At 42.9% G+C, this 13656-nt stretch overlaps 1 protein-coding gene across 11 annotated transcripts in view; it reads left to right on the top strand.

Moving 5' to 3' along the window:
• ITPK1 (inositol-tetrakisphosphate 1-kinase) overlaps nt 1-11873 on the top strand; it is a 153977-nt gene extending 142104 nt beyond the window's left edge. For 8 of the 11 annotated variants that reach the window (XM_054825802.1, XM_054825808.1, XM_054825803.1 and 5 more), the window contains one exon: nt 5367-11873. In XM_054825802.1, coding sequence (XP_054681777.1) covers nt 5367-5689 — 323 coding nt within the window. In that variant the 3' untranslated portion in view covers nt 5690-11873. Of the gene's footprint in view, nt 1-192; nt 338-2474; nt 2502-3149; nt 5340-5366 lie in introns of those variants that run through there. The other 3 variants (XM_054825806.1, XM_054825805.1, XM_054825807.1) reach the window with 3 other exon arrangements.
• Nucleotides 11874-13656: the final 1783 nt, after the last annotated feature.

Here is a 13656-nt window from a genome sequence, read left to right as displayed (position 1 = left end):
GAGATACGGTCAAATTTTAGTGGGCAGCTGTAACACGGCTGTCATGCCCTTCCCTGCAAAGGGATCCCTGGGAACTGAACTGTGGGACTGTGTGCTGGGACCTGGCCTTTCTGGGCCTGTCCCTTACTCTGAAGATGAAAAGAATAATAAATTCTATTTTAGGAGGTCCTTTTAAGATTTCTTTTTTTCTAGACTCTGTGCCATTGAAAATGTTGAGGGGGTGGAAGCAGCAAACTGTTCCCTTGAAAATCTCTTCCTGTGCAAACTCATTCCCCACGAAGAGACATTTTGTGCACAAAAGCAACACCACCAGGAATCTGAAGAATATGATAAAATTGTAGGTGCACAGAAGTTGCTGTGTAGGGTTAAATATTCTTGCAGGTTCTCATAAGTGGATCCCGGAGTAAAACAATAGAATAGAGCATGTGAAAATGAGTAAATTTGTCCTCTGCTTCTTTTAGTGCAACATATGTCTTGAAAACACCTAAACAAGCTCCTTGACCTCTGGAATTGTTAAAAGGAGTTGTAAGTGTGTATAATGGGAGGCAATAATGGTCTGTCACTTCAGCTAAATTCAGTAGCCTAACACAGGAAAAGAATACATCATCTCATTTGGTGCTGTTTTGACTTTTTTTTTTTCTCTTTGAGAATCTCCTCTCATTATCTGAATAGTGATATTTGTTTCCAGAGACATACACAGGCTGTTACATAGTTCGTTTAACCTGTCATTGAAGACTTGGAGTTTTCAATAAGGCTGAGGTGTCTTTACATCTAGAGATCTTGCCCTGAGCCCCCATTCTTCTTATTCTTTCAATTCAGGTCCTCAATCCCACTACTGCCCTGTAGTTCTTTGCCTATCTCCACAGTGACTGGCTTCCATTTAAAACTCCAGCCCTGCTATTCTCAGGTCACTTTTCAGCTTGGTTCTACCATATGGTGTTGATGCAGTCTGCAGACCTATGAAAACAATCTTCTGCCAAGAGCAGTGAAACAACCTAAACTGGGTGTCAGATGGAGCCATATCAGTTTTATGAATGGGATTATATTTCAGACACCAGGTCTTTAAGTCAGTGATGCATGATGTTCTTTTGCGATCTTGCATCCTGCATTTTGGTTTGGTATTTTGGTTTCGGTTTGTTCGTTTGTTTGTTTGTTTTTTCAAGTATTGCTTTGGATTTAGTGCTTTGCACAGACTGAAATTCCCCTTTTCTTGAAATGTTGAAAAGTCCAGATTGGGGAACAACTAGTGGCAAACTTAAGTATTTAAAGAGGAGTAGTATCTTCTTGTTGTGGCAGAAGTTTGCAGAACTGCCTTAAGCCTCGTGCTCTCCTATACCTCTACCCTAAGGCAACAGTTTTGTTGATACTCAGCCCAAGTCCTTTCAAGAGGCTTGAGAGCATGGGGAAGCTTCTTGTGCATGGGCCTACATTGTGACTCACACAGGATTTTTTTGGTGGTGAACATGTGGGTAGTGAAGGTAGCTACTGGCTTTATCACCATGGGATAGGTTGAAGACCAGTTGGAGAAAGTCTAGAGGATAGCAGCAGGGACCAGACATATGGAAGACAGAAGGCTGGGGGTAGACAAAACTGCCTTCAATTTGTAAAAGGCATCAGAACAGAGAGAGATGAGCTGCTTTTAAGGGCTACTGAGGGAGCAGCTTCTTTTGGAAAAGAAGTAATGGGGTAAAATACAACAGAAGAAAAATTACCTCTCAGAATACTCTGTTGCCCAAAAGCATGTTCAGCCCAGGCAGCTGCATTTCCCGCCAATGGCCAGTATGATTAAAGGCTGGGCAGCTTCAAGGACTGGCTTCATTGATGGCACCAGCACCTTGCTAATGAGAAGTTCAAATTCAGCCCTGCTCAAGAGTCACTGATGGACAGCATCAGCAGTGGGATCTCACTGTTCCTGGCTCATTGCAGCCCCAGGAAAGGGCTTTCCCTTGCTCTTCTTCCTCAAGTCATCCTGTCCTGCAAGACAGGATGCAGAAGAGCCAAACCGTAGCCAAGTTAGGCACTTTGGGGACCTGCTACTTTATCTCTGCACCACTGCTTTGGGGGAGGGAGGGGAAGAGGTGCCCTTTAAGGTGCATTCACAGCCTCTTCATGGAGCTCAAGCTATGGCTTGGCATTATCCAACTGCCCAGAGGCTTGGCTTCCTTGTGTGCCGTCTTTTGTGTTTACCAGGCTTGATGCTCGTTTGAACCTGCCACTCCGTGGATGTCATCCTGAGATTAGTTTAACATCAGAATTGAGAGCAGATGTACCTGTAGGAGGATGTTGTCTGTTATCTGCTGCATTAGCACCAGCAGGTCTTCGAAAAGATTTTAAAGATAAATGTCTAAAAGGCCTATTGTGTCTCCCGCTCTGTGGGAAACCACCGGGCTATATTTAGCTGTGGTTACCAGCTGAGATATTTAACTGTAGGCAGAGTCACGTACTATGTGGGTTTTATCTTTGTCTGACCTCAGGTAACTGAGAGAAAAGGCTCCACGTAGCCTGCTGTCCTGTGGCCGTGGCTGAGCTCACCCAGCCTGAGCAGCAGCTTGTGCACATGTTCCGCAGCCTGTCACCAGTACAGGTGAACTGCTGGTTCTGTGTGCATGTATGTGGCAGCTGGAAGCATCGGATCTGGACGTGCACTTTGTGTGTGTAAATATGCTGCCGCAAATGCAGGACATGGGCTATCCATTTCTCTCTGCCCAAGGGAAGATGCAGAAAAGGCGAGAATGTGCCAGATCAGGGAGAGTCTCCTAAAAATCAGGCAAGTAGCATCTCTAATGCTAGCTTAAAAATGTTCGTAGGCGTTTCTTGACTCTGCAAAGCTCAGGAGAGCAGGTACTTGTTTTCAGATGCGTTACTGAGTGGACTGACTTCCGATCCATGCTTAGCTAGAGGACCCTGGAGACTGTTGTCAACATAGCAAAGTTCAGGCCTCTTGTAGACAGGCATTTCCAAAATGGTTTTGATGGGCCATGCTACTATAGTACCTGCTGGAGCACGATTCATGCAACTTTTGTGCTTTGAAGCTTGCAAAACTTATATCCTCCCACTGATTTCTTGTGTGACATGAACCCCAAATTCATTGTCAGTAGTTTCTAAAGGTGTAGTTTAATCTGCCTTTCTTGATTTCCTTATCATCACAGCACGGTGATGTCCTGCAATTGCCTTTTTTTGAGAGATCTGCAGTAGCAGCCGGTGAACAGAGCGAGGCAATATCCACAGAGTTTGCAGCCTTCCCCAGGCATCCTGTGGCTCAAGAGTTGAGACACCCGGGTTCTTTATCTCCCTTCCTTGTATTTATTTTTTACAAGTGTGTGAAGTTTCTTCTGAGTGACCAGGCAGAATTATTTGTGCGTTTCCACCCAGCGTGCAGTGGGCTTGCACAGAGGAAGCCTGCCTGACACGTACAGCTTCCTTAGACTGTAACATCTGCTGATTTCAGGACTGAATAACTGGCCATCTTATTGCTATTAAATATTTAAAGCAACTTCTTTGTGAGTTTGCCAGGTGCCCTCAAACAAGGCTGGTTTGTTTTCAGTGAGCAGACACGAAACACTCTAGGGTACTATGGATCTCCTCTGAATATTAAAGCTGTTACTATGGAGATGGCTTATTCCCAGGGTGTTTGAAGCACTCTGAGTAGATTTGAAGGCTAATCCCATGGCTTTTACATAAGCAAGAAAGCGTAACAAGCACCTCTGTCAAAGAAGTGGAGATCTTGTTCTGGCTCCCATGACCGGCCATAAGAGTCCTGGTTGTCCCCTGCTGACCAATGGATTATCGTGTGGGTCGCTGGGAAGCTTGACGTTTTGAAATGGCCAGTTTGTTTGCTGAATCTGCTTAAGGGCCTTTGCGAAAGGAAAACTGGGAGCCATTGTCTCACATTGCAAGTGTTTTGTCTGACCTGTTAAGTTACTAGGAGAGTTGTGACAGAGTGCAGTAAAATCCAAAGCAATGTAGCAGCCTAAATAAGAGTTAATTGGTTAATGTTGTTATAAATACACCAATCACCACATTTGTCTTAAGGTGAAATTATCCTCTTACCTTATGTTTTTCAGGAAGTTGGGGTTTTATTGCCAAAGGAACTTGGTCTTTACAGGAGAATGGAGATTAAAATTGAATTATTTATGGATCTGAGGGACTCTTCTGCCTTGTGATCATATCACTAAAAGTGTTTTAAAGTGTGCATTTACTTTGTGGTCTCTGGTTCTGCTCATGTGCTGCTGTGTGAATGTGTGCTATTCACATGGGACTTTTAAACTGTTATGTACTGCTTCAGTCTCCTGTATTAATACCAAGTCACCTTCAGAATACTTTTATAGACATTTCAAAACAATCAGCCTAGCCCACTAAATACACTGAATGTCATATGTCACCTCTCAATACTAAATCAAATTGATAACAATTTTAGGTAATGCAGCAGTAGTTAAGATCCATTTCAAGACATTGTACCAATATGTTGCATGTCTGGTTCAATTTTAAAATTAATGCAGTGATAAAACTGTACCTGTACAGTGTTTACAATACAGCCAGACACTCTGTACGCCTACTGCCATCCTTTGTGTCACCAAAAATGTCATGTCTCCTGGTATTTGAGCAACTGTTCTAACCAGGAAACTTCTGGTTAAACTCCGCATTGTAAATTGTCTGGAATTGATTAACAGAACATACGGAAAGGTGGTTTCAGTACTGAAATAAAAGATTGATGTTTCTACCAAATACAGTATCGTTGATATATGTTTATTGTCCCTCGAGTGTTTTTTCAGACAGTGCTCATAGCAGGAAACATGTTTTAAGTGCCAAGTTAGGTTAGATTACACGAGCATCGCATCGCTTCTTTCACAGTGGGAAGCTGCCGTTTCTGTAGGGTATAAAGCCAGCCCTGCTGTTCTCTGGGGGTTCCCTAACTGAGGGTGGTGCTGGGCAAATTCTAGAGAGGGTCTGGACCCTCGGGAAAACTGCATTAGAGCTACTTTCCGTAGTAATCCTGGAAACAGGAGGGGAAAGATCAGCGTTATACCACAGAGTTTGTAACTTAGGGAGAAACCTGGACTTGGCAACAAATGATAGAATATACCTAAAATTATGTATACACATACATACTTGGGAGGAAAAAGAAAATCTGAAAGGTGACGATTTTTCTCATTGAACAGAAGTATTTTTGTAGCAATGGTCTCTGTTCCTCTTTATACTAATCTGCTCGTGCAGTCACTCAAAATGATGTCATGGAAAAGAAAAAAGCCTTCTTATTATCACTTAGAAGGCCCAAGAAATAAACTGGTAGAAGAAGCCTTTCAAAGAACTTGTGAAAATGACTTAATTGCATTTTTTTTTTTCTCGTTCATTTTTCCTCTTTTCAGGTTATGAAGGTGTTTCCGAATTTTTCACAGATCTCCTGAACCACATCGCTGCTGTCCTGCAGGGTCAGGCACCTGAGGTGACCCAGCTAAACCGCAGCAAGCTCCTGGCAGAGCAGACCAGCGGGATCATGGACGAGCGGATATGCTGCGCTAGCACAGGCTGTCTTAGCGTCATGGGAAAAGACTCCTCCTGGATTGTGGAAAGCGAGACCAACAGCTCAGTAAAACTGCAACACCAGAGACTAGGCTGCAACTCGGCAGTGTCCCCCAGCTTCCAGCAGCACTGCGTTGCTACATTGGCAACAAAAGCTTCTTCTCAATAACTTGCCAATGCCATGGACTGAGAAAAAGCCACAGGGATACAAATTGTGGTCCCAGAACCAGATCAGGCTGTAACAATACAATTGTGAAAAATGAAAAAAAAAAAAAAAGCCAACACAACACAAAAAAGCAAAATAAAAAAACCTTCCATTTGATTTAACCTGATTTGCTGATGAAATGGACTGAAAGGTGGAGGGTGAGAAAGTAATTCAGATCCATTTCGTCAGATTCCAGTTGCAAATCTGTAGTGAGTTTACATATGCGTGGGTTTTAACACTAGTCCTTTCATTGTGGGAGGGTTGCTCTTTCATTTCTGTTGTTCTTTGTAATCACTGGTGACCAGCATTTTAAAATCGGACCTCATGGTATCAAGAAGATAATAATGTTGAAATGCAGTGTCTGAATGTAACAGTGCTAGAGATTTTTGCCTAAAATATTCCCTGTTCCCTTTTTCCAGGTAGGCCATTGCAAAAGAAAGCTAAGACAACTTCAGTATCACTAAACCAAATCTCTTGAAACATTGACCAGTCAAGGTGTTGACAGGTAGCTTGCTGTGAAGCTGTGGCACTTTGAGTGGCACAGAGCAGACTGGTTCTTCAGGGGGCAGAACCAAAGTGACCACCCCAGTTCCAGCTTTGCAGTTCTTCCCCCAGGCCTCATTGCTTCAGTCAAAAGCAGCTTCTAACCACACTTGCCAACAGCGACAAGTTTGATCCAGACAGGGTGCCGATAGTTAGGTTGAGTGATTCAGTAGATTAAATATGATCCTTTCAATTGTCTGTTGGTGGTGAAATCCTAGAAGAGTTAATGGAAGGAGCTCATCTCTTAGCAGAGAATTTAATTCTCCCTCCATTGCACTTGTGAGGACTCTGGGACAGCTCTGCAAAAAGGCTGGCAAACAGACCCGCACATTTTCCTTGGAGCAGTGCACCTGATCTGCGGATCCTAAGGGATAACACAGTTGCTGCCTTCCACAGATCCATGCTGCTGTGCATTTTGTTTTTCTTTTGCGAATTAAATATAAGCAGAATTGTGTACCTTTGTATGAAGTTGAAGTACTTGACAGCTCTAGCTTAGAGACCACGTTATTTTGTTGCAAGCTGCCAGATGAGGCCGTGTGGTAATTTGCAGTAGTGCTTTATACTATTTGTAGACTATAGCACAGTGAAATTGTATCTGTTGAGATACGCAGTGAACAGTGTTCACCCTCTATTGCATCTTCTAGCATGGCAACATCCGCTGCTGCTGAGAATTCCTGAAACTTTTGCCAATTCTGAACACTAAACTGGAAATAGCCAAGTCTGTCAGCACTGAGAACAGAGACACTATTTTGGTAGACAGAGAGGCCTTCCCTTCCCCATATAAGCCCTAAAATACATTTAAGAGGGGTGGTGTTAAGAAAATTTCCTTAGTTAAGCTCCTAGCTCGCAGATATGGGAATTTCTGTCTTTCTATAGCAGCTATTTGTAAAACATCCATCACTGCAGCATTTAATACCAGTTTGTTTAGTATCATGTGTTAGATATCTACTCAAAAGGAAAGGATCTAGAGCTTAAAGCCCAGGTAGACCATGGAGAAAGGAGTAAACTGTCTAAAAGATGTCACCACCCTACCTGATGGTACCAGTCCTGAAGGGGAAAAAGTTTTGAAGAGTGTTGTGTAGCAGTTCTTTTGTGTAAACAACAGGGTTTCCTTAGGAGAGATTGGGTTTGTTCCCAAAATGCCATTCTTGGGAATTTCCTGTAGCCAGGATCAGATTTTCGAGGATGATTTACGCAAGAGATTATTCCACCTCTAGAGGGGTTACTAATGTGAAGATATTTCTCTAGGGACTGGAAGGACCTTGTGAGTGTGGTATCTGTCAAATCCCAGGGTGCACATAAATGCGGCCAACTTCCTCGCCTATTGCAGGTCAGTTCTGAGCTGGGCATGCTTCACAACCCTCGTACGCTTTGAGGCTGCTGGATCCCACGTTGTCTGCAGCTCGCAGGTCTCGGGTGGTCATGGTGTGAGCGATTCAGATGTACATAGGTAAGGGTTTGTAAAAGTATTCATGATAGACCAAACCTTTCATAAAGCCATGCCTGAAATAAAATTGACATCTACAGTTTGGGGTTTGTTTTTGTTTGTTTAAAATAAAAAGTGTTTTTATGTTACATGTGTAACAAAAGATACCCTCAGGAAGGAACTTGCCAGTGCATATTTTTGTATGGTACTTTCTTGTAACCAGCTGGTGGAGTGTTTGTAGATTTGCCTTTTGCTCCCTTTATTACAGTGGTTTGGAGTTTTTGGGGGGTTTTGGTTTTCTTTTTTTTTTTTAATTGGGTGGTGGGGAAGAAGCAATGATGTTAAAACTGGGTTTGTGACTCAAGACCTTTCAAACTAAGTATGTTTACATGAATCTGAGTGTTGGATCCAATGGAAATGTCTGTATGCTGTTTCCTAGTTAGAACATCAAATAAGAATTTTATTTTCCTGGCTGCCTTCTGAATTTTGGTTGGCCTATTTTGCACTGCTTTATTTCTCCAAAATAAACTACTGAAATATAATTGTGCATTTTAAACTTGTTTACAAATGATTGTTAGAAGTTTATTTTGTAATTCTGTGAAGGCTTGCAGAAATACTATATTTAAATATTACTCCAGACCTTGGCAGTAACTAGAAAACAAGTTTAGGTCATTGGTGTGATCAGTGACATTTTTCCCATAGTCTGTAATTTATTTTTTATTTATCAAATGTATCAGTATCACTTTAATTTACCAGGTGCAGATATGCAGGTACCTGTTGTGATGTGGCATTACAATAGAGTTTTCACATAAATTACCATGCAATTGCTGTACTACTATATTTCCTTGCAGAAATTATCGTTATGGCTCGTATACTAGAATGTTGCTAAATCACAGGGGCAAATTGGGAGACCAACTTTTAAAAGCCAAAACTGTAAATTACCAAGTATCCAGACATACAATTACGTTATTGCAAAACATTCGAGCATGCGTATGTTATTAAGCCTGTGCTAAAGTGCTTTTCTGAATTGCTGCCTCGTTTGATAAGTTCAGCATAGTTTTGATTTAAGATAAGCTTCACAGTAAGTTAGTTAATATTCTGTAGTCTTGTCTTTTTTTGTAAAAGTAGAGGAGTCTAGTAATACTAGACCATACCAGAATGCCCTTGCTTTTAAAATTGCAGACAATCTGAGGGAGATTTTCCATTATGTCTGTTTGAATTCTGTTATTGTGGGTTAGAAAAGGTTCTGCTGTGTTTTCAGAAGTATAGCTATTGCTGTGTTGATGGGAGCAATTATATTAAAATTCATGGTCACCAGTTAGCTTCTTAGGGATCTATTTCTGTGCCGCTTCACTGTTAGAAATCCACAAGGACACCATTAGCTTGACTGGAATTTCTCCAGGTTTTGTGTCAGCGTAATGGAGGAGATGGGAGTCTGGTTTCCGCTGTAATTATGTAATCAGCTTCAGTAGGTGAAGATTTTTCCCTGTTGAAGAGAACTTGAGTGGTATTATTACTGCCTGCAATGTAAAGCCATCACCGTCCTCCTCCCCCTCTAGCTGACTTTGCCACGTTGTGCTTGGGTTTGCAATGACTGTACCAGAACATCCCGATCATTAGGTGAAAACCAACTGCAGAAATGCAGCCTGACTAGGAGCGTTGGTGCTGACACGCGTGGTTTGTGTAACGCAGAACTACCACTGGGCCGATGCTGTTTTTCCTCAGGTTTGCCTCCATCTTCAACGTGTGATTGTTTGTGCAGAGGAGGTCCCGCAGCAGGTTGCTCAGATGGAAAACCACCGGTTTAATTGGTTTTCATCATAGATGAGTACAAAGTAAGAACCCGACCCTGAGGCTTCAGGAGGTAACGAGGATTGCTCAAGATAAAGCCTCAAGTTCTCCAGATAACTGTGGCTGTATCCAGCCAGGGAACAACCGGGTGGATAAGTGGTAACATAGGCAGAACACAAGCCAAAGGCAACAGAATAAATGGGGCCAGAGGTGTTTAAATTGGCTGGCAAAAAAGAGTGAAACAAAGGAAAAATGCTTCTGTTGTTTCCATCCACTAAAAAAAATTGCAGGCTTATCAGTTTTTAACTGGTTTCCCAAAGTCTTTGTGTGGCAGCAGTGACAAGTGAGTCAGGCTTTTTCACACTAGCTTGCAGCCTTGCCTTCCGCAGCTGTGCAGAAAATCTTGGATTTTGTTTTTTTAGTGAATAGAGTCTATTTTGAGTTTGTAGCAGTCTCCCCATGTGCACACTTGCAGGAGTTCTCTTGCATTACCCTGCTAATTTTCTTTTCCTCTCTCCTTTTTAGTAAGAGATGTATTGATTTCTGTATTCAGTATACAATTACTTTATGGTGTTGCAACTGTGTGTTTTGTAATTAGGAGTATGTGAAAATGCTTTGTGTAGATTAAAATATTTCCTTTAATATAATCTCCTCTCTCTTTCATAGATAAACAGACACGCCGCTGCAGATCACATTGCTGATTTTATTTGTAACATTGCTTTAATATCTATTCCAGAGGAATGTAACTTCCAGAAAAGTACTTTCCACATCTTCACTACCTTTCCTTTCCCTGTTCACTCTGTGTGGATCCAGGCCATCAACACTTGGGCTTTTGAGCAGATGGATTTCAGATCCTCCGTGGATTCTGTGATGTTTACATGGCCACAGAAATTATTAGAGATTGTTGAAGTTTGAGAGGATCCAGGTATAAATGGCGATGTTAGAGCAATTCCTCAGCAACACAAGCACAATAGCTTCTGTAGCAAGCAAAGGCTCCGAATCGTTCTCGCTGTGTGCGTGCAGGTGGCCGTTGGGGTCTGGTCCGCCCCTCCTGCTGGGCCAGTTTTCCTGTGGAAATAAAAAATCCACTGTGAGAAAACGTCCTGTATCTGTGATGCAGAAGGAGGCTGAGGAGAGGCAGGGCTTGGGATTAAAATCCTGGCCAGTGGACATCATGATACCAGTGGTCTAGAATTTCACTCTGTTTTTTAATAGCAATCTGGGGAGATGTTTTCCCTTTCTCTCCATTTTTCTTACCCTGAATCCACTGGGGCTGATGCTATGTGGCTCACGGGCCACAAGAGCTCATTAGCAGGTGACCTTGCCCAGCGTGCCATGAGTTTACAGAGGGCTCCCAATGTGTTGGGCAGTTTTTGTTGATGGCCTGGAACTCTCTTGAAACTCCAGAAGTAGCTGAAACAGCAAAAGGAGTTCATTAAAATCAGGTCTTCCTCTTCCATGCTTTTTAAGGAAATCCACATTTTATTTCCTCCTTCGTTCTTTACACAGTAGTTTTTAGATATAAATTATTTTAACATTTTTTGTGTGAAAAGTCATATATACATATATAAAGTTATTAAAAGGTTGAGTATATGTTGAGTATAAAATAGTGATGACTTTGTTTCAGATGTTAGCAGCCCCTAAAAATGAGTTGTCTATCCTCTTGTAAAGTCAGTGCTGTAAAAAAATATTAAAAATAAAAGATGTATTAGATGTATCTTTTATTATTTATTTCTGATTCAGTATTTGGTACAGCTTCTGTATACCCTTGTGAGAACCACATACTAAAGTGCAGTCTTCTGTAAAATGGACTAACAACAATTCCTTGGGATCCCAACAATTTTGAGAAAACTGGCCCTCCGAGTGTGAATAGTGTTGGATATTCTCCTTCACTCTCCAGCATTGCTCCTCACCTAAGCATGGCTGAATCTTGGGGACCATTTGGTGTGTGTTCTAGGTTTCGCAAGTTCATTGGTATCTGTGTTCAAATCCAGCTGTACAGTGTTAACAAGTGTGTCTTGTGATTTGCTTCGGCCCGGTTCACTATGGTTTCTGAAACATAATTCCCATTTTGTACTTAAATTTGTATAGAATTATATAAACCCTGAAAAGATCGTGGCTTACTGTAAAAACCAAAAATACTTGCTATTTGGCGTCTTCGATTGCATGACTGATCAGATCTGACAATGAAGATGGTGCTTTCATCTAATGGCATTGATTTCAATGGTAATATATTCATTTTCTTTTCATTCACCAAGCACCTGTTTTGGACAATGTTTTGGTTTCAACAGTAAAGCAATATGCAGTAGGTATTGTGGCATTATCTCTGTAATTGTTTTGAAGACAGAATTGTCCCTTTCCAACACATAATGAAAATAAATGCCTTATAACAAGTTCTATTTTGCTTTCTCTTTATGAGCGGATAGGGCAGCAAGGTGAGCAGCTCATTGGGGGGAGCCCATTTTCATGAGAATTTGGGTTTCACATCCTGCCCCAGTGCAGTTGTTTGCAGTTACTTTGGACCTGCTTGTACCAGCAAGGTTCGATTTGATTTCTCTTCTAACACTAGTGGGAAGTCGGCTATTTTTGTCTTACTATATAACACAGCTAAACATCACTGGGATTCAGGCTACTGCTGTACTCAAGAATTTATTCCAGGCATAGGCTTCTGGGCTGATTCTTCCTTCATCATCCTGGATAAGGAATTTTTGATTGCTCAAAACCTAGCAGGATTTTTAATCAGAGCCCTATTTTGGCTAGTGCAGGAAGGAGAGATGTCTCACCCAGCAACGTTAGATTTTGCTAAGCAACAAGCCCGCTCAGCAAGGGCGCTCATGTAAACACTGCCTGGGGATCCGGGCTTGGTGTCAGCCCCAAGGCCAAGCCCTGCAGTCGTGAGCTGAGCAAAGTAGAGCAGAGGTACAGCCGGTCAGAGGGCCAGCTTTTACCAGCTGGTGAGGCATCCTCCCAGGCACACTGCTTAGGCCTTGAACTCCATCCTTCCCTTTGAAGAAAGTCCTTGGGTCCCAAATGTTTGAAAGTACTTGATTATCCAGTTAAGATAGTATTTATATTATCTCCATCAAGTAACAGTTATTTTTCTTCTTGTTGATTTTGTAGCAGCAATAGGCAAGTTCTGTCTGCTGCCGCCATCCTTAGTGGAAAATCTTGGCTAACTCCTTGGAGGTGGCTGCGTTTCTATGGTGGGTTGTTTGGTTTCTTGCGGTTGGTTTGGGTTTTCGGTTTGGGTTTTTTTGTTGTTTTGGCGGGGGGCAGGGTGGGTGGCTAAGGGTCTCTGTGGATTTATTGTGACATGTAGACCTGAGTTTGCAAGGGGTTGTATGGGTGATGCTACTGGCAGAGACTCTGCCACAAAAAAAAGGAGAAACTAAGTACAATATTCAAATGAAAATTCAAGTGAAGATCAGTATGTAAAATGTGACTTCTACAGCTGGATTAACTCCCTAATAACTGACATTTTAGTGCTGTTCCTACGCACGTTTCCCTGAGGTTAATGAGGGCGCGATCTCCTCAGGGCAAGGTTGGCAGATTTGCACCTCGCTCCTGTCCACTTTCCCCAGCCAGGCGCTGTGCCAGGGCAGCTTTCGGGCTGTGCCTCGGCCTCGCTGCTGCTGCCTCCTGCTGCTGTGTGGCTGCCCAGGGCTGGGGGCGAGGGGCATTGCCCACTTGGCAGCTCCCCCAGCCCTCCCTGGGGAAGCTCGCCTGGTGGGTGGAGGAGGACAGCTCTGGACACCCACCACGTCCTGTGCCAAGGGGACCCCACACGCCCACCTCCAGTGCAATTCGCTCTGTGGGTCAACAGCACTGAGTTTTTCAGCAGAATAAGGGAATATGTCAAGTTCAAAGCCCGGCAGCCATTCCCTGAGCATCTCAGCTGTTCTGTGGGCTGCAGGTGATGGGAGACAACTGAGCTTTGAAACTGGGAGGTGGGATGCAGCCCTGACAGTGGGATGCTCTTTTCCTCTCCTGCCAAGACACATATAAAGTAAAATATTATGATCCGTGTTCAGAGACTTTTGGGGGAAGCTTCCCCAGCCCAGGCACTGCCTGGTCCTCCATCTGGCATGTGGCCTGAAGCCCAAAGGATGGGGAAGGTTCTGCCCATTAGCACTGCGCCAGCAGGCCACCACAGCTCCTGCGAGCCAACACA

Source organism: Grus americana, chromosome 5 (genome assembly GCF_028858705.1).
Source record: "Grus americana isolate bGruAme1 chromosome 5, bGruAme1.mat, whole genome shotgun sequence".
Classification (NCBI taxonomy): Eukaryota; Metazoa; Chordata; class Aves; order Gruiformes; family Gruidae; genus Grus; species Grus americana.
The sequence above is the reverse complement of the archived record's forward strand: the minus strand, read 5'-3'. Positions and strand labels throughout refer to the sequence as shown.